The sequence below is a fragment of the Bos taurus genome, chromosome 9 (assembly GCF_002263795.3).
Source record: "Bos taurus isolate L1 Dominette 01449 registration number 42190680 breed Hereford chromosome 9, ARS-UCD2.0, whole genome shotgun sequence".
NCBI lineage: Eukaryota > Metazoa > Chordata > Mammalia > Artiodactyla > Bovidae > Bos > Bos taurus.
The window spans coordinates 88,062,576-88,087,606 of record NC_037336.1 but is presented as its reverse complement, the minus strand read 5'-3'; the positions used below and the strand labels follow the sequence as shown (position 1 = coordinate 88,087,606).

Genomic DNA, 25,031 nt, shown 5'->3' with positions numbered 1-25,031 from the left:
CTTCATATACCTTTATGTGCTGGAGACCAGGAAGCCTGCTCAGATGACTGCCCAGACAGAAAGCCTACACCCACCTTTTCTTAAGATTGGAGAGTTAACTGAATGGATTTTTATCCCTTTCTCCACCCATTAGATTATTAGAGAAGCACTTTTCTAAGAGGCCACTGGCAGAGAACCAGTTTCCTGACTGAGACTCAGCTGCCAGCCAATGGTTAACTGGATTTGAATAATTCTCCACTCTTACCTCTTCGGTATATTCCTTTCTAAGAGGGACCCCAGCAGTTACCTGAGATAAGAAAAGATAAAAATTAAGAATAGTCCTGTCACACTGTTAACTCTGATAAAAGATCTGAAAGAAAAACAAATCATGGTCCCTCTCTGGAAGGTTCACTTGAAAAGCACATTTTGTGCTTTAAAGCAATCATTGGTGGCCCTGGAGGAACATAAAGTCTTTTGGGTGCTTTTAAAAAAATCACTGAAGCCTGAGCTCCACCCTGACCAATTAAACCAGGATTTCTGGGAGTGGGACCCACGGTCAGCAACAGTTAAAAAACTCCTCAGGCAATTCTAATTTCATACTGTTGCCCATTATCCTAGCAAAAAAGGGAACCCACAATATGATTTATACAGAGTGCATCATCATTCTAAATAAATTCTAAACCATTTTAAAATAATCGCCATTAGTTTTTCCCTTTTGAGCCTAATTTCTCACAGAAACCAGTGGGGTTGGCAGCTTGAAGATAAGGAAACTGAAGTTGAGAGAAGGCAGGCGTCTTGCTCACGGTTACACAACGAATGAGAGCAGAACAGGGGCATGAACTGTTGTAACTGGGTTCTGAAACCCCAGTTTAGTGACTTTTCACAGTTCCACATTTCTTTTTCTTTTTTTTGGGAGGGGGGGTGGTGGTGGTCTATACCCTGCAACTGGTTTCAGTGAGAAACCCCAGCCATTTTAACTCACCAAGGATGTGGTGATCTACTCTCCTCTCTGCAAAGAGGTCTTGAGGATATTAGAAATCGTTTGAAAAGTTACCTCTACGACAAAATTTTTTTTAAATTGTGAAGGAACATGATATTCCAGGTATTTCTATGAAGGTGTTTTTGAATGACACAGTGTAGGTGGGACACATCCAATCAGCTGAAGGCCTGCTAGAACAAAAAGAATCTGAGCAGAATTCTCCAGCAGATTGGGGCTGGAATATTGGCTTTTCTGAGTCTCCAGCAGTTGCCCACTCTGTAGATTTTTGGACTTGTCAGCCTCCATAATTGGGTATTAATAATTCCTTACAATAACTCTTTTTAATATAAATACACATCTTACTGGTTGTGGAGAACCCTCCTTATGACACCATGTTTAAAAAACTAATTATGAAAGAAATATCTGGATCCAAAAGTGTTTGTTCTTTTACCGTATCAAGAATGGTCAGCATTTTGGAAGATGAGATATGATTGGGGCTAAAATGGGCAAGTTCAAGGGTCATAGGATTTTCCACTGCACAAATTATGGGAAAAAAACAAGCTGAATAAACATAAGAGGCAGCCGTGGTTATCTGTGTAACGATATCAAAAGGAAGTAGAAATGATAAAGGATCAAAAACATTAGTAACAGAGTTGATTCAAGTAAGAAGGAATGAGGTGGATAACAGAGAATACAGGATTAAGAAGATCAAAGTTCATTTATTATTCAATTACTGAAAACATTTCTTTGATACAGACTATGCCAGGCATGAGGAATATACAAATTAATACGACACAGTCCTTAATTTCAAGGAATTCAGAGTTAAGGAGGGAGACAGACCTACAGACATTCAGAAAATAATATAAAGGAGAAGCACTACTGGAGGCCAGGAGAGGAAAGCTAAACTTCAATTGGCTTCCTGATCCTCCCCTTTATCATCTTCCAACTGTATCTCGAGTCATGTTACAATCATCACTAGCATGGAACCATGACATTAAGTAGAAGTGGATGAGGTACCAAGGATTAAGGTGAGCAGAAAATGCAATCATTGTAAAAGAGAGCACACACATTAAGATGAACCGAAATAGGATTATAAATCATGTAGTGAATTTTTATAGGACAAAGACGAAACTAGAGTGTGGAATTAAAGTCAGGAGACCTTGATTTCATGTTTGATTAGTCCCCTAAATAGATTACTAAGCAAGATCTGGAATCCTCCTGTAGCTCTGTAATTTTATCTGAACCAGACTAGACAGTGTCTAAGCCCTTTAAGTATTAAAGCCCTTTGATTTTATAATTTTTAGGTTGTAAAACAGGGAGGGGGAATTTCAAATTTATTTCTGGTATCAATGAGTGGATTAGGGATTCAAAAAAGTTTCCCCTTTATTCATATTCAGCTCTGTCTGCTGGACAAAAAGTGGAGGATCTGGACCTCAGCCATAAACTTCAGACCTGGTGATACTGCTCAAATAAGCTCATATCCCCTAAACCCACCAAACCTTAGTTTCCTCATCTGTAAAATGATATAAAATAACATCTGCCCCTCCTAGGACAAAGAATTGATAAGACAATTAAATACTACATATTATGGTTTTTCATCATGGCAAACTTATTTCTTTATGCTATGTAATTGATTATTGTGTGATGTTTGCATACAGAGCATGCCAGTTAAGAAATCAGATTTGGCAGTTTGTGTTGTATATCAAGATTTAAGTGATAAAGAAATGCCAAACCATTTTATTTCAAAAATGATGAATGAGCACAAGATCTCTCATTCTCCCTTTGGAAATCCCTAAAAAAAGAAAAAAAAAAATACACCTTTGCTATGGAAGACAAATTTCCCTTTCAGTTGTGTGTGAATTCTACATGTGAGACTTTTGATAAAGTCTTTAAAAACGTTAAACCAGAATTTGAGATTTCTAGGCAAAGCTCTCTCAGAAATAATCCAGTGCTCTAACAGAGTTATAAAGTGAAATCATAATAAACAGAAACAGGAGGAAAATAGTGCTAGATGAAATCTGATGAGATGTAGCATCAGTGAACCAAAAAATGATCTATACAAACACTGAACTACCTCACCCACAAAAGCCATCACTCTTACCCTTCTGTTCTTCATTCAGGAAACAGAGCCTCTATCCTCCCATTACCATGGGGTTATAAAATGTTGATACAAGCTTCAGTTTAGACTCTTAGAGGTTACATTATGCTCCTTTCCAAAATACTGCTTAGAAATAACTTGGTGGGTGTTACTAATTACTTGATCTTACCGAACTCTAAGTGCCCTGAAATGATGATTTATGAAAAAGGAGACATTTTAGAAAACTGTAGTGATGAAGCAGGTTTGAGTGTCTCAAAGACTCAATTTGGCTTCATTCTGTTTTATTAGAAAGGAAGCATGGAACTTACGCTCGGTCCACCTCCATGCATCTTCAGAGCCCGCACGGTCGCCACCAGAACCACAACGCTGGGCACCAAACCAGAAGCTCTGCACTTGATGTTGAAGAATTTCTCCATGCCAATATCAGCACCAAAGCCAGCTTCAGTCACTGTGGAGAATCAAGTTGGAAACCTGCTATGATCTTCTAAAACAACGGTTAAGTTTTGACAATCATTGATATGGTTCAAAATCAAAGGATGTCAAATTCCTCTCCACGTTCAAGGCTACTATACACCATGGTATCCTGTACATACAAAAAGGTAAAAAGATGTTCCCCTGGTTTTAGAAAATGTTCTGCTTCTTTATGTTCCTTATGTTTACAGTGTTCAGAATTGTAAAAATATGACTCTTGAGTCGGCTTCACACCACTGCTCCTTAAGGATTCACTGCCTGGCCAAGATTTTTCTTCCAGTGTAGAATGTCAAGGCAAAGCTTTTCTTAACCCAGATGGGATTTTCAAGTTTTTAATCAGGTTCCAAATAGTCAATCAGTGTCAAACAACACTGCTAGCATGAGTACCATAGAAAATCTTTTCTTACTCTTTATAAGACACACACAGAATCACTTATATTAATGCCATTTCTATTAGTGGACAAAGTTGATATTAGTTGAGTGGCTTAAGGTTGATCATCAGGCCTGATAAGATAGCATCTTTATTTCATAACCACAGAAGACAGTCATCTGTAACCATTCTTTCACTGCCCCCAGACTGCTAGAAATGTTACTGAGGCAGTTCTGGCTATACCAGGGGGGCTATCCAATACTGCCTTCCAAGAGGATAACCCCTGACTCTGGGTCAGCAGCAGCATCTTCATACACAGAACAGAGAGCTGGACCAGACACATGAGCAGCCCCTGGGGGCTTAGAAACGCAGACTCCTGGGTTCTATCCCAGAACAACTGAACCAGAACCAGCATTCTGACAAGATCCCCTGGTGAGATGAATGCTCATTAAAATTTGAGAAGCACACTGCTCTAGGAAAGAAATACTATCAATGTAACAGAAGGTAAATATTTATGGAATATGTACTACATACTCACAGTACAACCAAAGCCATAATTTATGGCAGAGATAGGAATAGACAGTAAAAAAATTGACTAAGATAAAATAAAAACTATTTAACCTGTGAACAAATTTGTGTCTAGCATTCATTGAACACACATATTATTAAAAAATTAATAAAAATAAAACACCAATAATTTCAGATCCTTTTTTTTTTTTTCCAGACTCTTTCTGACCTTTCTTTAGTCAACCAGTTGTCCTAATTCTTTACGGTTTCCTTTTAGTGCCTCATATGACTATATAATTTTTATAGAATAGGTAGAATTTTGTAGTCTGCTTTTTTAAAGTTATCACAGTTTTCTTACTGTACTACAAACTTTCAAATTTGTGATTATAAGTGGCAGCTTATAATTTTGTTAAGTTGCTGTACCAAGATTTGCAAAATTCTTCTGCCTGTTATTCAATGTTTGAGTTGTTTCCAATATAAAGAATGCTGCAAAGTATCTGGGCATATGAGTTTAACTTGTTTCAAATTATATTCTTGGAATAAATTCCCAAGGGTAAGAGTATGGTGCCAGAGGATATAAATTTTTTTTATGACTGTTGATATGCTTTTGACATATTGAAAAATATTCCTTTGAAAGTATTCAATTTGGAATGAACATAGCTACAAGTCATTCTCTTTCCCTTTACTATATTTCCTTTAAACAAGAGACATAGCAGGGCAATCTGAAGAAGTAAAAGACATTCCTTTTAATACAGTATTTAGGACAATTTTGGTGATTTTATCACTGTAGCCGACCCTCAGCATTCACAGGGGATTAGTTCCAGCAGCCCCTGTGAACACCATAATCTGAGGATGCTTCTATAAAGCTCTTTATATAAAATGGAGCGGTACATTGAATGTAGTCAGCCTTCCGCATCTGCGGATGCAAAGGGCTGATTGTAGATAAAGGTCAAAACCAGAGGAGATTGTTGACAGCAAAAATCCCTATCTCAGTGGTACCCCTGGTATAGGGATTCAAGTAACCAAAGTTTTACAGGTTTTATTTTTAAACGCTAAGGACTTTTAAAAACTGGTTAATGTTATCCTATTGTCAGAAGTAGACTGTTATTCACCTAACAGGGTTTGATCAAACGATCTCTAAGGTCTTTCCAGCTGGATGCACGTTTCCACATGAAGCTCCCCTATTAAGACTATAAACTCCATGAGGATAGGGACCATGTCTGTAGGAGAGATTAACACTGCAAGGCACATGTGTGCATGCTAAGTTGCTTCAGTTGTGTCTGACTCTTTGCGACCCTATGGACTGTAGCTTGCCAGGCTCTTCTGTCTATGGGATTCTCCAGGCAAGAATACTGGAGTGGATTGCCATGCTCTCCAAGTACGGGCCTCTGATCTTCTCAGGAAGAGGAAGCTGCTCTCTGCCCCTCCTAGCCTTCTGGTTTGCTGCCCCACAGACACACACCTATTTCTGCATGTAGCATCCTAATTAGCCTGAGTGGAGGAAGGGACCATATCTTAATCATCTTTGTATCACTAGTAACCAACATAACACCCAGTGCAAAAAAAGAAAAAAGAATTAATTAACGAAGAAAAGAAGAAACTATTAGAGAAGGAGCCAGTGGTGATCTAAACTAAATGCTATCATTCAGTGGAAATGGGTAGATAGACACATATGGAGGTGTGGGGAATTGTAACAGATACAACTTCAGCTGGGGAAGGAAACAGGATGCCACGGTAAAGTTTCAAGACTGTGGCTTCTAAATGCAAAGGAAATATGGAGGCAAAGAATGTGAAGAAAACCCAAACAAGGAGGAAGTGCCAGATTCTCATCTGCTGAAAACGTCTGAAATACTGTGCTTTTGTGTTCAAATATCAGACTGCTATAAGAAAATGGAAGGTTAGGGTTAGGGTTAGGTAATTCTAAAATTAAGGACCACTTCATAAGGTGTCGTCAACAAGAACTAACTTGGATGTTTCACCGTGCAGTGCTGTATATCTGTGTCTTCGTCCCTTGGGAAGGGGGCACGTTATCTGGCTGTGAGTGGGGGCAAGTTCCTTTTCCTAGCCAATTCCTGGGACTTGTCGACATCGAAAACCTGTAAGTAACGTTTTCTTAGTGACCTGAAGAAAACGTTAGGGATCTGAAATAAGCCATTTATTCCCTTACTGTAAAAGTCCTCTCTATAATTTTAAAAACAGATACAGGTGAAGGAATTATTTAATGTGGACTATACCTCAGACTTGGTCTTGAGTCATGAAGCAAATACATTTACTATGATTTAGCATTCCTGAAGAGCACACAACATAGACTTCTGAAAGCTGCACGTTTTAAAAAGTTTGCGAGAAATTGCCTATGTCACAAGAATTATTTGTCTTGGCAATCCCTTTTCTTTGGGGGGACAGAGGGGGGAGGAGTTTACAGCTATTCAACTTACAGCATGAATGGAAACAGGAAACATTGATACTCTGATTGTGTGAGCACAGAAGCTAGTAGATAGCCATTTTGTAGCCTGGTTTGATTCGACCTTTGAAACCCATAGTCTTCTCAGAAAGGAACTGTCGGTGGGTCTGCTTTGGGAAAGGACTCACTATTTGGACAAACACTGTTGGTGACCTCACAAGAAACAGCGCTCTGCACAAAAGCCAACACTGGACAACCAGGTCTCTCTGTTCTTATCTGCTAGGACACTGTGAGTCACATGGTACAAACTGAATAGAAAAAACAGCAACAAAAAAGCCACTGTTGGCAGGCACGCTTGCTATCGACGAAGTTATTCAGTGAGGCAGAGAGATGATGCTTATATGTAAATTATTTTATCACATCCCTACTTGCTGTGTACACAGAAGTTGCAGGGACAATTAGGACTTATATTTTACAGTAATCACTGATTTGCTACCTTAAAAACAAACAAACAAACAAAAACGCTACATCATGACATCATAGGGAGGCCCTATAAGCTATGAAAAGTGAAAGTTGCTCAGTCGAGTCCAACTCTTTGCGACCCCACGGACTATACAGTCCATGGAATTCTCCAGACCAGAATACTGGAGAGGACACAGTTTTCCTTCTCCGGGGGATCTTCCCAATCCAGGGATTGAACCCAGGTCTCTGCACTGCAGGCAGATTCTTTACCTGCTGAGCCACCAGGGAAGCTCTGTATAAGCTATGGTCTCATAAAAATTCTAGGGCTATAAGGGACTGTTAGGGATCACACACTGACCTCCTTGGGGCTCCTATGTGCCAGGGAAGCTCTTTTCTTGAGATAACAGCGCAGAAGCTACGATGGTATCTGAGGTCCCTCTGACGCGCGAGGCAGATTGGCCTTTCTGTATTATGTGCTCTCTGCCATTCTGCACAAACACGATCGACTGAACGTACACACCCAGAACTTAGAAACAACCTTGGTTTCTTCTCGTTCAATGATTAATGAACTTCTATCACCCTGCCAGGCATCTAAGCGTTTATCAACATGCCCTGGTCCTCACTTAGTGAGGAAACAGGGCTGTCTGCACATATTCATGACAAAGATGAGAAGACTCGTTCATTACCTAAAGACAAAGGAGCATCTTTCTGACCTTTCTTTTCATTCCTTTTTTCCTGTTTGAATTCCCTTCGGTACTTTTAAAATGTTTAATCATTTACGAGCATGTAGGTAAATTTGAATCAACTCTCCTCTACATTTAATTCTGGATGATCTCATGGGTTAGTACATTCACTGAACCCATTTCTGTCAAATCGCAATCTTAAATGTAGTTCAGTGGTTATCAACTGGGAATATTTCACAGTATCTGAAATCATTTTTGGTTACTCTAACTGGCATCGAGTAAGTGGGAGCCAGGGATGCTGCTAAACACCATAGAATGCAAAGGACAGACACTCACCCCCTTGAAAAAAACCAAAAAACAAAAAACCAACCACCCAGAATTATTCACCCCAGATGCCCAGAGGTAGACATTCTGCTCTAGTTCAAGCATAACAAAGGAGCCTTGTACTTTCTAGCCACTCTTTCTGAGAATGTTACAAATGTGTTCGCTGTGATAAAACAAAAGCTTGTACAAGACTATGCTAACAATAACCTTACATACCATAAGACCTGGAAATATGAATAAAAAGTCCGCTAAGCAAAGTCTGATGTTCTGTGTCAATGATGTGTTTACTACAACACAGCAGTTCCTGGTGATGAAAAGCAGTGTCTCACTGATGACGGATGCACCAACTTCTTAAGAAAGCAGGGAATACAGAGCAACACAGGTGATGGCCATGATTCGTCTTACTACTAAGAACAAATACATATGGTGGGGCAAAGCTGTTCAGAGACTGGGGCTCAAGAGAGGCACAGATGTTACCATTTACTGACACGTCTGTGTGCCCGCCAATGCATTAGACATCCTCCGTCTCATTCCACTTTTCATCGCCTTTATCTGCTGCTTATAGATTATGAAGTTAAAGATTTAAACAGTTTTTTTTCCAAAGTCACACAGTAAGGCGATAGAGCTTGGACGGAAAACTATGGTCCATCTGACTGCAGGCTACACCCCACCCCATCCTGCCTTGTCCGTGTATAACTGATTCTGCAGCATTTCTTTAACTCAGCTGCTTAGCAAGTTGTGCAACAAGATGAAAATCTCAACACTTTGTACTTCAGTAATAATCTGATATCTAAGACGTAGCTCTAGATTCTTCTCCCGACTCCAGACTTGTTTTCTAATTGCAATGTGGTCCTACTATGATAAAAGAAAGCAAGTCACCTGCAGTCTCCTCCATTATGGTATTTCCTCCTCCCTTCCTCCTCTCCCCTCTTTCCTTCCATCCTCTTTCTCTCTCTTTATTCAGAAAGTTATTTTCCCTCTTAGAGCAGTTCATTTAGGGCTAGGGAATCACGCCCTCTCTTAGTTCTCAGCCTACAGTGCTGAGTCCTGGGCAGTGAGCAGCAGGCAGTGTTACTGGTGAAAAACAAAGATGCCCCAGAGAGCAAGCTGCCAGGACCAGCTCCATCTGGGCTTGGTACCTAGCATCAGTTGAAACAGGCCACAGGCAGAGAATACTCACTCTGCAGGCTGGCCTCTGGAGAACCTAATGGTAATCTGGGGGCCAGGGAGTCACCACCTCTCACTGGATGAGTCAGGTCCCAAGACTTGTCTTCCCAGTCTCATTCAGCCAGGCGTCTGCCCTCCAGCACTGGCTGGGGAAATGAGTAACCACAATTCTCTAGCTTAGGTTTTCTTTTCCAAACTGTACACCATGGTGGGAGAAAAAAAGCAGCAAATATTTTAGATGTGAAATTCTCCTTTCTGCTTTTACTTGAGGAAAACCCTCCTTGCACTCAGATAAAGAGTTAAAATTGAGGCACCAAAAGTTGTCCTTGAGTTTCTGGCTTCTTGATACGCTTGAATGTTATCACCATCATAGCAAAATTGAATTTCCACCTTGCTGTGTCACTAAGGGCTCTTTATTCTGCGTGTGCTCAGAAGATTAGAATTTTCAGATTTCGCAGCCACTTTATAACGGTAATAATTTTTCTCTCCATGATACATGCAACCGACATATATATCAAATATACAACACAGTGAGTCCCCATTACTCTGGGACATGAACTTGAATTTATGGACTGTTAGAGGTCCCACAGAAAACCTAGCCTTTGCAATGAGTTTAGCTCAAAACAGGTTGAGATAAGAAATACATCGGCACAGCACAGATTTTGCTAACTTAACCCTAAAAAGAATTTCTTCTAAAACAGAGGGAGAAATCAAACTGTAGCTTTCATTCAGTCGGCACTTAACTTTCTCACGACAAATCAGAAAATAAACAAAACCTTTGCACAGGAAGAAGTAAGGTATATGCCAGACTAGGCTTCATTCTGAAGCACTGTGGGCTCTAATCCCTGAACAAAGCTAAAGGAAATGGAAACTGGACTCTTCAAATTGCCCTTTTCTGCCATGTGCAAGCAGGTCTATTCAGCTGCAGCTGAATAGGGAAAGTGGAGGTCAGAGTCACAGAAGCACATAAATTCTGAATTGGAGCTCAAGGTAGGCTGGCCCTTGGGGATTTTAATTACTTTTTCAATGATTAGAAGGACACTAAGTGAAAAAAAAAAAAAAAAAAAGGACACTAAGTGAACCCGGATGAATCAGTAAATGATAGAGAAAGCTCTGTATTATGACTACAGCTGGGGAAAAAAAGGAGGAACTTGCTTAGAACTTTTTAAATATAAAGGATCCAACTCATCTTAAGTCTTTGAAATTTTACAAAAAATTAAATCACTTCTGCCTTCTTGGATTTGTCTTTGCTCTTGGGTTTTTAAAATGTCTTAAGAGTCAAATTTCCATCAGCTGTACAGATTCAACTAGGCACATATTAGGAGACTTACAGGGAAAAAAAAAAAATTAAAAAGGTTGGGGCAGGGAGAATCCAAGATTAATGTTGTGCTGTGTGCTCAGTCGCTTCAGTCGTGTCCGACTCTTTGCAGCCCCCAAGGACTGCAGCCCGCCGGGCTCCTCTGACCATGGGCTTCTCCAGACAAGAATACTGGAGTTGCCATGTTCTCTTCCAGGGGATGGATCTTCCCTACCCAGGGATCAAACTCGCATCTCCTGCAATGCAGGCAGATTCTTTTACCCATTGAGCCACCTAGGAAGTCCAATATTAATAGTAACTTGTGTTTTTTTTCTTTTTTACCTTTTGGTGATGGCAGCACTTACACATGAGGGGAAGTCTGGTAGTCGTATGGAATGCATGAGAAGGTTACAGGGGATTCATCAGGGAAAAGGGAAAGAGAAGACATGGAAAGTACAGAAAGGACATAAAGTGAAGTCACTCAGTTGTGTCCAACTCTTTCAGACTCCATAGACTGTAGCGTACCAGGCTCCTCCGTCCATGGGATTTTCCAGGCAAGAGTACTGGAGTGGGTTGCCATTTCCTTCTCCAGGGGATCTTCCTGACCCAGGGATTGAATCCAGGTCTCCCACATTGTAGGCAGACGCTTTACCGTCTGAGCCACCAGGGAAGTCCTAGAAAGGACATAGGTCCCCATGAATAATCTGCTTCAAAAATAAAAACCCTGAAAATACCAGTAATGCCACTTGGATGTACTCTGTTATCTGGACCCAGAATTTCCTTTCTCCAGAGAATTAATTAAGCACAGACACTGGTTCAATTATTTGAACTCATCATTATCGTTAATCATCGTGTTTTGTAAAATGATTCTGACCAAAGTGTAATTTGATTTTGAAAAAAAAAAAAGTTTAGATGAAAATTAAATTATACATGTTATTTTTACCTCCCTTATAAAAATCCAACTGAATTAAATTTATAAATTCATTATTGAAATAGATGCCATCTTCTTGTAGGGATCAGGAGCGTTTGTACAAGGTCACTGTTTTGACCAGGGTTTTAACCCTTCTGTTTTTAGCAAACTGTGGTATCCCAAAGTTCTGGACTTCTGGATGATTGCTTGGGGCAGAGCTGTTCTCTTGCAGCTCCTGAGAACTGGACACTAGGAAACTAACTTGAAACAAATTCTAAAAGTCTGTGCCAACACCATGCTTTAATCTAAAATAGTGAAAAGATGAAATAGAACATTTTGCATCAAGCAGTTTATGAAAATCAACCCAAGGAGGAAAAAAACTATAAATGTCAAAAGGTAAATATATTTTGTCTTGAGGGTTCCAAGGACAAAAGGACACCCCCAAACCTCTATTAGCTTCTTCTGCAAGTGCAAGAAACCCAGCAAGAGAAACCAAGATTCCCGAGCTTGAAAACAAATTAAATCTACCAACAATCCTAGTATAAAAATTTTTATTATAGAAAAAGAAATGAAGACAGAAGGAAAACATTTCAAACTTGAAAGTTGGAAGATTCTACAATGTATTTAACTAAATAAAAGCAGGTTGGGCAGGAATTTGTGAACTGAGGGTAGAAATCCATTAGTGTTTTACATAATCAAATTATTGGGTTGCAAACAGAAGTTTTTCTAAAAACGAAGAAATAGGAAAGGAAATACTACAAATGTTAGGATACGCTACATAGGATAAGAGGAAGTAGTCTTAATTCACAAGACATTGATTCCCTTTTTGCACACGTGTGTGCATGTGTGCACATGCATTTTGTATATAAAATATACTTTATGCTCTGGCTTTCAGTCAAACAACATCCAACAGCCCCTGGTCCAGACTCTACTTCGTACATTTCTTATCTAGGAAGGGAGACAGATTGGCTGGTTCTACAGTCCTGTCGAGGCCTACTGGTTTCTCCCAAGATCACTGTGATGATTTTCCAGGCCTGGTCCCACTCTAATCAGCACTGCAACAAACAGAACAGGCAGCTCAAAAGAAGGACAACCTGGACCTCAGTGTAATCAGCCTTATCATTATATTTGGAGGCACATATGCAATGTCACTCGCACTGATCCAGGGCCGTGTAGGGGAGGAAAGGTCTTTTTGGATGTGTGGAGGCAGGAACGGTCTCTCTCCATGGTCCTTCTTTCAACGTTTCCTTAGTGTGTCTTCCCTGGTCACTAGCGCTAGTTAAGCTCCCCCTGCCTGTCCAGTGGTATGAGGTCTTGAAAGGACTCGATATAACTGAGCAAACGAGGGCACACTGAAAAAGCCAGCATTCCTTTTTGTGTCTAAAAAGCTCAAACTGAAGCTAACTGCCCTGAAAAGCAGAGCTGAGCATATTTTTTCTTTGGCTTATTTTAAAAATAATCTTTTGTATACAAAGTGAAAGTGACAGTGTGAAATATATATGATTAGAAACATATTATTGATATATTATTGGAATATTTGATGTGAAGGAGAAACGTATCTGGTATTTTAACCACTTTCACTGTAATTTACATTCTTGGATCTCTCTGTACTGTTGACAGAGAACATGCCCTTGAGAGGTCCAAGTAAACCCAGTTTATAAAGGAAAGGTAACAAAGTATTAGGAGTAATACTCCTGTTCTCACCTCTCACCTCTACCCTGTCCGCACAGCAGAAGGGGCTGAAAGTAAAGTCTCATGTCATTTTTACTTTGTATAAATAAAAAACTCATTTGGCCATCTCTCTCTCTGTCATTCTTGGTATGTTCCAAGTATGGCCTCATATCTAGAAGTGGGTCCAACTTGGGTGAAGTACCAATAATACAAATATGATTATTTGTATTACACAGGAAAGTACTGATCTTTGATATACTTAAGAATGAAAGTGGGCCAGTTGGTTTGGCTGATTCAGGAGATAATTCTGTTTGTGTAGAGAAGTGAAAGGTCTCATTTCTCTAAACCACAGCTGGCCACCGGGCAGATGTTGGAGAGAGAGAGAGACAGATGGTTACATGGATGACTCGGCATTAACTCGATTCCAAGTCTAGGAAAACCTCTTGAACTATGTCATGCTGACCTCACCTTTCCATTTAAAGGAGCCCACACAGAACCAGAAAATGTCTTAGCTCCTCTTATAGCTAGGTATGGCTATGAGCCAAGGTCGTTGAGTGAGATATAAACAGAAGTGCTATATGACTTCTAGGAAGATCCTTACCAGCGATATGGTGATATGCCTTTCATTCTTCTGGTTGGCTGAGATATAGATGTGATGGCTGGGGCCTGTGCAACCATACTGGGCTACTAGGCACTCCCTGATGATTGAGTAGATGACATACCAGTCCAAACTGCCTGCCCTGGATTTCTCTTAAATGGCAGAGAAATAGACGTATTTGTTTTGGGTCACTTTTCTTCACTATTGCTGCTATGTGTGGGTGAACCAAGGGGCTTCCCTGATGGCTCCTGACAATGCAGGACACACAGGAAATGCAGGTTCAGTTCCTGGGTCAGGAAGATCCCTTGGAGAAGGAAATGACAAACCACTCCAGTATTCCCGCCTGACAAATCTCATGGACAGAGGATCCTGGAGGGTTCCAGTCTCTGGGATTGCAAAGAGTGGGACACAACTGAGCAACTGACGTATGCATACAAACAACAACAACAAAATACGTGGGTGAACCTAATCCTAGCTGATTCCTTTGTGAAAATAAAGACCACTTAGAAATATGATAGTATTTTTCATTTCTATCATTTCAGTTTGCACATAATTTGAACATTATGCAGTGTTTTCTTTCTTTGCACAACAGTAACTCTGGAACTAAAGTCAAGGTTACATTTCTAATTTAGAAAAGATGTGAGATTTGCTCGGAGTTTCTTGATGAAAAAGCTACAATTTGGGAGGCTAAGAGTAGCCATAACTCTTTGATAGCTACCCCAAAGCTATACCACTTAAGGTAAGTGAGAGAGGGTCTAACTGAAACTTCCAGCCACAGATTTAAATCAAGACAGCAGAAACCAGTATGTCAGTTTGCAGTATAAAAGGATATATATGTAGGTCTGACTCTAAATTCTATCTCCTCTGTCTATATACTAAACAAAGAAGTGTTTTTTAGAAGGAAAAAAAGCACCACTGTTTTTATAGTTGCTTTAAACACTTTTAGAATTTATCACTAAATTACAGCTTGATCCTAAAAAATAAAAACAATCCAGTCGACCAAACCATTCATGCAATTTTATAAAACAAACAAAAAAGAACTAAACAAGATTCGGGCCAGGTAGGGTCTCCACCCTACCTGGCAATCCAAAGAATGTACTTCTATCACTGGTGTCTAACATTGAGAATGTCTGCATGCATACACACTTGAATATATAAAAATTAAAAAATCCTACCTCCTTTGTTAGGACATAACTGAACATTACAGCAGGGAAGGAGTTTTTAGCGGATAAATAAGACATCCTCACGCCTCTGGACAGCAGCCTACAATGGGTCATTTCTCTCTGTTCAGTTCGTAGAGAGGAAGTTTTGCCAGGGTTCAGGCTGCCTGATCACTCAGGTCAGCTATTGCCCACATCTCTGCCATTCCCGTTCCCAAGAGAAACGAAGAGCACAGATGTCTCTAAATAACCATCAATCCTGCTGGAAAGTAAGGTAAACCCCTGACCCACTATAAAGAAGGTTGAGCGTTGAAGAATTGATACTTTTGAACTGTGGCGTTAGAGAAGCCCCTTGAGAGTCCCTTGGATTGCAAGGAGAACAAACCAGTCAGTCTTAAAGGAAATCAATCCTGAATATTCATTGGAAGGGCTGATGCTGAAGCTCCAATACTTCGGCCACCTGATGCAAAGAGCCGACTCATTAGAAAAGACGCTGATGCTGGGAAAGATTGAAGGCAGGAGAAGGGGACGACAGAGGATGAGATGGTTGGATGGCATCACCGACTCAATGGACGTGAGTTTGAGCAAGCTTCGGGAGTTGGTGATGGACGGGGAGGCCTGGCGTGCTGCAGTCCATGGCATGACAAAGAGTCGGACATGACTGAGCAACTGAACAACAACAACATCCAGATTTAGCTCTAAGTAAAGACTTGACCATATACTAATGAGAACTGCCAATCCTCTAGCCTCAGCCTCTCCTAAATTCTAACCTGTATTTCCTCATCCACACTCTTCACTCCCAATGCATAAATAACAAACTAACATTTTGCCACAACGGCTTATTTTCCTTTTACAAAGAAGTAACACAGCACAGATAGAGTTGAAGGCTACCTTCATGCATGGGTATTCCTGTTTTCTCATAGTCAGCAGTCGTTATTAACTTGGTGCTTATCTGGGTCATGTTTTCATTCTCTTACACATGTCTAAAGGCATAAACAAAATATAGTGCTGTTTGTATGTTTTTTAAAATATGTAGACTGTATTGAAAATTCTACTACCAACTTTTTCACTCAGCATTGTTATTTCTGAGATCTTACCTTCTCTGGAAATACCCAGGATTAATGCTGCTGGTTGCATGGTACCCATATCTACAGCTGCTGACGAGTCCTTTCCTGGGGAGGGAGCCCCATTAAATAAGGCTTCAACCTCTCGTCCTCACTTATTTTCTTCAGGAAGGTATACTGACTTATCTGATGGGAAGGGGTGGTGGAAAAGGAACCCCATCTTCAAGTGGCATTCTTGTAACAATAATTCTACAAAATCATTCCGGAACTTCTCACGGATCAGAAACTATATGCTTTCTCCATATTTAAAGATATTGAAAATATACTTCCAACCTGTTTTGTCTGCCTTATCTTGGAGCTACCTGAACTATGGTGATTCCTTGAATACATACCCTCCTTTCTCCCCACTGTCTTGTTTTATTGGATTATATCTCAACTGTTCTTCAAAACATCCCCAAATGCCATCTTCTCAGGAAGTCTTAAGGACAGGGAACCACTATTTAAGAATTGTGCATTTATTTCCACCAGTATTAAAAGCATAACATTTCAGACTAGCATTTATTCCCTCCAAATGACCTCTTCTGACTGTCATTCACTTCTCTCATGTCTTCATACTTCAGCTAAACTATCCCCAGAACCCACTAATGCTTTCCTAGCATATTCATTTGTTTATTCAGTGTTCTAAGCACTCTGCTTAGATACAATTTCTCCATAACTCTGTATGTGAAATAACTTCAGATTTTAAATCAGTTTTTCCTTTATTGAAAATAAAATTATAAAAGTAACACACACTAATTGCAAAACTTTCAAAAATACTAAAATATGTATTCTGCCTGCAATGCAGGAGACCCAGGTTTGATTCCTGGGTCGGGAAGATCCCCTGGAGAAGGAAATGGCAGCTGACTGCAGTATTCTTGCCTGGAGAATCCTATAGAGGAGCCTGGCAGGCTATAGTCCATGGGGTCGCAAGAGTCAGACATGCCTTAGTGACTAAACCACCACCAAAATGTGTAAAGAATAACATGAACATCATCATGACCCCATTTCCCACATGTCAATGACAGTAATCACTTGACATACTTCATTTCTACTTTTTCATTGAATGTAAATATTTTATAATTTTTAAAATACAAGAAATATGAATATTGTTTGGAAACTTGATTTATTTTAATGTGAACTTCTTTCTAGGTTCCATGTACATCTATTTTTTTAAATAACATTGACATTACACCAATAATACCATACTTTTCTTTTTTTCTTAAAGATTTAGGTTTTAATTTTCACATTAAATTTGGTATGTCTTTATGCTGAATAAATTGATACAAGACTTTAATTTGAAAGTTCTAAATATAGTGGAATAAGTCTAATTAAGGACATTCTGGGGTCTCCTTTGATATCAGTTTTATTCCTCTTTATTGTTATGGCAATATTATCTTGTTTTGATATCTAGAGTTAGGTAAATCATCCATCATCATTCTTTAAAACTTTTTTGTCTTTCCTCAAGATTTACTCTTTTAGAATCCAGACAAACATTGCTATTTAACCATGACGCTCATCTTCCTCTGTATACCAAGTTGTTTCAATGTGTCCGACTCTTTGCTACCTTATGGACTATAGCCCATAACCCACCAAGCTCTTCTGTCCATGGGATTTTTCTGGCAAGAGTACTGGAGAGGGTTGTCCTTTCCTTCTCCAGGGGATCATCCTGACCCAGGGATCAAATCCGGGTCTCCTGCATTGCAGGTAGATTCCTTACAGTCTGAGCCCCCAGATACATCAAGAGATCTTCAAACTCATGTTTTCTTAGATTCTGTATTTGTCCCTAATCCTTAGTCCAGGATGGCACATATACTTCATTTTACCTGACTGTCTTTGGAATCTCATATTCTGATCCTCTGTATGTACATAATTAAATTTGGGTTTTCCCATGTTAATCTGTCTGATGTCACCGTAACTATTAGGCCAGCCAGAAATACCTACAGGGCAGGGGGAAATTTTTTCTATCCTCAACATAACTATATACTCTGGCAATATGTAGCAATTTTATAGTAATTTACATGCTAGTTTGACAGAGAAATGATGATTAATACTGATTATTCTCATTCAAGAACATGGTTGTATGTCTCACCAATGATTCAGACTCAAGAGTCTTATTTTGTGACTTTCAGTAAAATTTATGATTTTCTTTCTATATTCTCATTTCTTGCTAAATTTATTCCCAGGAATTTTATAGTTTGGTGACACAGATATACATAGAATATTTCCCCTTTTACAGTATCTCCTTATTGCTGATAGAAAGGGAACTATTACATATTTACATTGCATCCAAATAACCAACCAAAACTCTTATTACTTAAAATAAATTTCTTGAACTTTCTATTATACAATCATACTGTATATAAACAGAGGGAAATTTATCACTTTCTTTCTAATATCAATACTTTCATATTGTTCTTGTTTATTACATTGGCTAGTACCTGCAGGATAATGATGAATAATGACGGTGATCATATAAGTATTTTTGTCATGGACTTAATACATGTGTGCACCTTTAGGACTTTACTATTTAATATGAGGCTGATTGTTAGTTTCTGTCTTTCAAATATATTCAAATTCTTCTATCGCATGAGGTCTTCATCATTCCAATGAGATACCTCTGTGTTTAAGTAAAGAGTTACTTCTTCACTCTGCTTTATTTTGAATTGGATACCCAAGCACTTTGTAATTGGACATGGTTCTTTTAAACTTCAGGGAGTTTTAAAAATTGATATTACTTGCATTAAAGCATTAATGGCTGTGACTTTCCTGGTGGTTCAGTGGCTAAGCCTCTGCACTCCCAATGCAGGGGGTCCAGGTTAGTTCCCTGCACAGGAAACTAAATCCCACACGCTGTAACTAAGAGTTTGCATGCCACAATGAAAAGATTTTGCATGTCACAACTAAGATCCCATGTGCTGCAACTAAGAGCCAGCACAGACAAGCAAATAAATAAGATTTTTAAAAACCATTAATGGCTAAAAGAACAATTATGGTTGAAGCTAACAGGAGGTTGAAACTTTTAGAAAGTCCAAATAATCCAATTTTCTCTCCCCTCCCCGCAAAAGACATAAAAACTTGGACATAAGAATACACTGTTCATTTAGTGATGGCCAGTTTTCTTCTATTTCTTACTCAAAATTCTACTCGGTTTTCTTTGCATGAGAACAGCACAATGTAATTATATCAAACGCTGGTATGAATGAAAGCTTATGAAAAACCTCATATAATTGCAATTTTCTAAATTTATACATGAGATAAGGGTAACTGGACTCTTTTCAGCATCCTCTGGCAGAAAGTTCACAGTCAAGATGGGGCAAGATAGCAGCCATATAAATTTAAATGTTATTGCATAGTGGATATTTTTACTTTTAATCCTCATAACGTCTATGCATTTAAAAATCATTTTATGTTAACATTCATAGCACTAATCCCTGCCAGACAGTGTTTTGACAGGGTCTTATTTTAACTCCATATTTTATGCTGGTAAGCAGAACTACATTAGGAGCGCATTATTTAGCATACACATAAATCAGAAGTAGGGATGGGCTAGATAACGCATCAAAAATAAATTTGCATTTTGCAGCCCATAAAGAAACAGTCAAGGTCAGGTCAGACATTCCTAAAGTTCAAACTCCTTTCCAAACTGTTTACTCTTTTTACTTAATTACTCTTTTAATTAATCAATTACTACCTCAAAACACCACCACACAAAGAAATATCAGTGTTTACGATAAAAAGCCTAGAGGAGATTCAGACATGTTTGCCAGTAGATAAGCTATTTATTAAACTAATGTCTAAGCCCATAAACTCCTTATTGCCAAATTCAGACTGAAATTGAAGAAAGTAGGGAAAACCACTAGACCATTCAGGTATGACCTAAATCAAATCCCTTATGATTATACAGTGGAAGTGAGAAATAGATTTAAGGGCCTAGATCTGATAGAGTGCCTGATGAACTATGGAATGAGGTTCATGACATTGTACAGGAGACAGGGATCAAGACCATCCCCATGGAAAAGAAATGCAAAAAAGCAAAATGGCTGTCTGGGGAGGCCTTACAAATAGCTGTGAAAAGAAGAGAAGTGAAAAGCAAAGGAGAAAAGGAAAGATATAAACATCTGAATGCAGAGTTCCAAAGAATAGCAAGAAGAGATAAGAAAGCCTTCTTCAGCGATCAATGCAAAGAAATAGAGGAAAACAACAGAATGGGAAAGACTAGGGATCTCTTCAAGAAAATCAGAGATACCAAAGGAACATTTCATGCAAAGATGGGCTCGATAAAGGACAGAAATGGTATGGACCTAACAGAAGTAGAAGATATTAAGAAGAGATGGCAAGAATACACAGAAGAACTGTACAAAAAAGAGCTTCATGACCAAGATAATCACAATGGTGTGATCACTGACCTACAGCCAGACATCCTGGAATGTGAAGTCAAGTGGGCCTTAGAAAGCATCACTAAGAACAAAGCTAGTGGAGGTGATAGAATTCCAGTTGAGCTATTCCAAATCCTGAAAGATGATGCTGTAAAAGTGCTGCACTCAACATGCCAGTAAATTTGGAAAACTCAGCAGTGGCCACAGGACTGGAAAAGGTCAGTTTTCATTCCAATCCAAAAGAAAGGCAATGCCAAAGAATGCTCAGACTACCGCACAATTGCACTCATCTCACACGCTAGTAAAGTAATGCTTAAAATTCTCCAAGCCAGGCTTCAGCAATATGTGAACCCTGAACTTCCTGATGTTCAAGCTGGTTTTAGAAAAGGCAGAGAAACCAGAGATCAAATTGCCAACATCTGCTGGATCATGGAAAAAGCAAGAGAGTTCCAGAAAAACATCTATTTCTGCTTTATTGACTATGCCAAAGCCTTTGACTGTGTGGATCACAACAAACTGTGGAAAATTCTGAAAGAGATGGGAATACCAGACCACCTGATCTGCCTCTTGAGAAATTTGTATGCAGGTCAGGAAGCAACAGTTAGAACTGGACATGGAACAACAGACTGGTTCCAAATAGAAAAAGGAGTACGTCAAGGCTGTATATTGTCACCCTGTTTATTTAACTTATATGCAGAGTACATCACGAGAAACGCTGGAATGGAAGAAACACAAGCTGGAATCAAGATTGCCGGGAGAAATATCAATCACCTCAGATATGCAGATGACACCACCCTTATGGCAGAAAGTGAAGAGGAACTCAAAAGCCTCTTGATGAAAGTGAAAGAGGAGAGTGAAAAAGTTGGCTTAAAGCTCAACATTCAGAAAATGAAGATCATGGCATCCGGTCCCATCACTTCATGGGAAATAGCTGGGGAAACAGTGGAAACAGTGTCAGATTTTTCTGGGCTCCAAAATCACTGCAGATGGTGACTGCAGCCATGAAATTAAAAGACGCTTACTCCTTGGAAGGAAAGTTATGACCAACCTAGATAGCATATTGAAAAGCAGAGACATTACTTTGCCAACAAAGGTCCGTCTAGTCAAGGCTATGGTTTTTCCTGTGGTCATGTATGGATGTGAGAGTTGGACTGTGAAGAAGGCTGAGCACCGAAAAATTGATGCTTTTGAACTGTGGTGTTGGAGAAGACTCTTGAGAGTCCCTTGGACTGCAAGGAGATCCAACCAGTCCATTCTGAAAGAGATCAGCCCTGGGATTTTTTTGGAAGGAATGATGCTAAAGCTGAAACTCCAGTACTTTGGCCACCTCATGCAAAGAGTTGACTCATTGGAAGACTCTGATGCTGGGAGGGATTGGGGGCAAGAGGAGAAGGGGATGACAGAGGATGAGATGGCTGGATGGCATCACTGACTTGATGGACGTGAGTCTCAGTGAACTCCGGGAGTTGGTGATGGACAGGGAGGCCTGGCGTGCTGCGATTCATGTGGTCTCAAAGAGTCGGACACGACTGAGCAACTGATCTGATTTGATCTGATTATTCATCATTCATTTAAAAAACCATTTATTCAGTGCCAGTTATGTGCTAATAAGCACAGGGCAATGTGATGATGACGATATGGAATGAAAACCGACCTTTGAAAGTGAAAGTGAAGTCACTCAGTCGTGTCTGACTCTTAGTGACCCCATGGACTGCAGCCTACCAGGCTCTGCCGTCCATGGGATTTTCCAGGCAAGAGTACTTAGGAAGCAGTAAAGCACAGTGATAAAAGCTACAGTTCTAGACTGGGGCTTGGACTCTGCTGCACCCCTCCCCTCACCTCTCTTGCATTAGCGGTTTGTCTTTGGGTACCTATTCACTCGCTGGGATGCCCAGTTTCCTCAGCTGTAAAACAGGAGTATTGGGACAACTTTCGTTGAGAGCTCGTATAAGACATTAAAGATATACATGTAACACAGAACGCCCCCAGCAAGATGCCCAGCACACAGCTAGTCCTTAACTTGTGGGTGGGGCCAGGATACAGGAGATGCTGCGTTGAGCAGGACAGCCCCACAAAGATTTGTCCACTGTCCCTTCACTCCTGTGTTGGGAAAACCTGACTGTGATTATATGAACTTACAGCCCTCCTCCCAATTTGCTTTACATAAAAACTCCAAGCTATCAATGTGTACCCCATTTTTAAGGAATGTAAACAAGAGTGCAAAATGAGAGCAGGTTAACTTTGTTTTCTTTGGAACTTTGCAATGAGATATTCACTTCTGCAGAAAACTGCATGGGTGCCAATAACCACCTGTGACACCTGACTTGCCAAAACACACCTAATCCTTCTGCACTCGTGATGGGTGCGTAAGAATTCTGTGTATATGCAAGCATCTGACCACTCTAGTGTAGTCAAAATATTTCCTCTAATTAATACATCCTGAAGGGCTTCCCTGGTGGTCCAGTGGTTCAGAATCAGCCAATGCAGGGGACACAGATTCAATGCCTGGTCTGGGAAGAATCCACATGCCACGGGGCAACTAAGCCCAGGCACCATAACTACTCAGTCCAAGCACCCTAGAGCCAGTGCTCCACAAGAGAAGCCACCGCAGTGAGAAGCTCACGACCGGAGAGTCGCCCCAGCTCTCCACAACCAGAACAAGCCTGCACACAGCAACAAAGACCCAACACAGCCAAAAACATTAACTAAAAAATACATATTGAAATACATAACATGTTATCATAAAATACTTTTATGTCACAACTAACACATTATGTTATTTTTTGAAATTATCTGTAGAAGATTATAGTGCCTGAGTTTTACTTCAGGATAGTCAAGTGTTTGGTATAAAAAGAAGGAAGGGATGAGTTTGAGAACACAGGGCTACGTAACTTGTTCAAGTCACAGCTGATAAGAAACAGGGCTGGTATCTGAGCCAGGGCTGTCTCTAGGATGCATCTGCTCAGTTCTACTTCTGCGGTGGAAAACTTAGGATGCTCCTGACCTCTATGGAGTTCTTTGACCTGGGAAATCATTTGTTAGATCATCTACTCAGAAGCTGAGGATACAGCACTGAACAAAAGGGACAAATCCCAGTGCCCTAAAGGATTTATCTTCAGGGGAGAGACAGTGCTCTCACAGATGCCTGCATGGCTGGCAGCAACACAGGGGGTCGGGGTACTTGCGAGGAGGGCCGGGGCTATTATCGACGGGATGGTTAATTTCAGCTGGAAGGCATGCAGAAGGCCTCCCTGACACATAAGCCAAAGACTGAGTGAAGCAAGGGAGCAAATCATGTAGTTATGAGGGAGCCTGGAGAGCAAGAACCCGTCCACAGGACCTGATGTGCAAGGCAGCAGGGAGAAAGAATATGTGTTGATAATAACACAACCAAAGGAAATAACCTGAATACCTACTGATAACATGAAAGGTGGTATATTCACAGTTGCCAGATGAAACAGGTTACAGAAAATACACCACCACGTTATTGTTGAAAATCCTAAAATATTTTTTCCTGTTATTTCAGTAGTGAGCAAACAAGAGTTTCAGATGTCAAGAAGGAAATGGACTGGAGTGTGGTCTACGCCTGTGAGTGCAGAATTCCAGGGCATCCTGCTTTCTCCCTGGTCACTACACAGCACTGTAAACAAGTCTATCTAGAAGGATTCTTCCAACCTTTAGAGTCATCGCGTCCCCTCAGATCCTTGCTATGGCCATCGGTCCTGAACGCTTCCTCCCTGGTCACTACACAGCACTGTAAACAAGTCTATCTAGAAGGATTCTTCCAACCTTTAGAGTCATCGCGTCCCCTCAGATCCTTGCTATGGACATCGGTCCTGAACGCCTCTGTCTGGGAACAAGCAGGAGTGTTTTCCATTGTCAGAACACAGACATCCCTCACTTGCAAGAATGCATTAGGGACTTCCCCGATGGTCCAGGGGTTCAGAGTCTGCCTGCCAATGCAGGGGGCCAAGGTTCCACCCCTGGTCAGGGGAACTGGAGCCCCCACGTCAGAGCTAAACCTGGTGCAGCCGAATAAATATTTAAAAAGAAAGCGTTAGTATTTGAAAAGGTTTATCTTAAAAGTAAGGATCCTTAGCGTCTTACGGTGGTAAGAGCAGCTGGCATCCACTGTTCAGTTTGGGCTTCTCCAGCATTATGGCACTTGAGAACAAGCCTTGAGTTAGATACGGAGAAATCAAGATTCGGGGGCTTACTCAAACTACCCAAGGTCATAGTCAGAACATGGCAGAGAGCAACTCAAATCCGGGCGGCTGAAGACTACAAACTAACGTGTGTGGCTGCTCCAAGGAAAATCACCTCCATTATCTGGAGGTTCAGTATGAGAGCAGAAAACGATCAAAAGCCATATCAGCATTAAAATGACCCCATTAGTCTAACTTAATATTATAAATGAATTTCACTGAAGCATTGGAAGATCAGGCTGCAAAATTTGGTGACCTGTAATTAAGATA

The 25,031-nt window shown here is 40.2% G+C and overlaps 1 protein-coding gene across 2 annotated transcripts in view; it reads right to left on the bottom strand.

The window, feature by feature from the left end:
• The window catches only part of MTHFD1L (methylenetetrahydrofolate dehydrogenase (NADP+ dependent) 1 like), a 181,879-nt gene that overhangs the window by 72,699 nt on the left and 84,149 nt on the right, over positions 1 to 25,031 (bottom strand). For both annotated transcript variants that reach the window (NM_001076018.2, XM_024996727.2), the window contains 2 exon segments: positions 245 to 286; positions 3,365 to 3,504. In NM_001076018.2, the coding sequence (NP_001069486.1) occupies positions 245 to 286; positions 3,365 to 3,504 (182 nt within the window).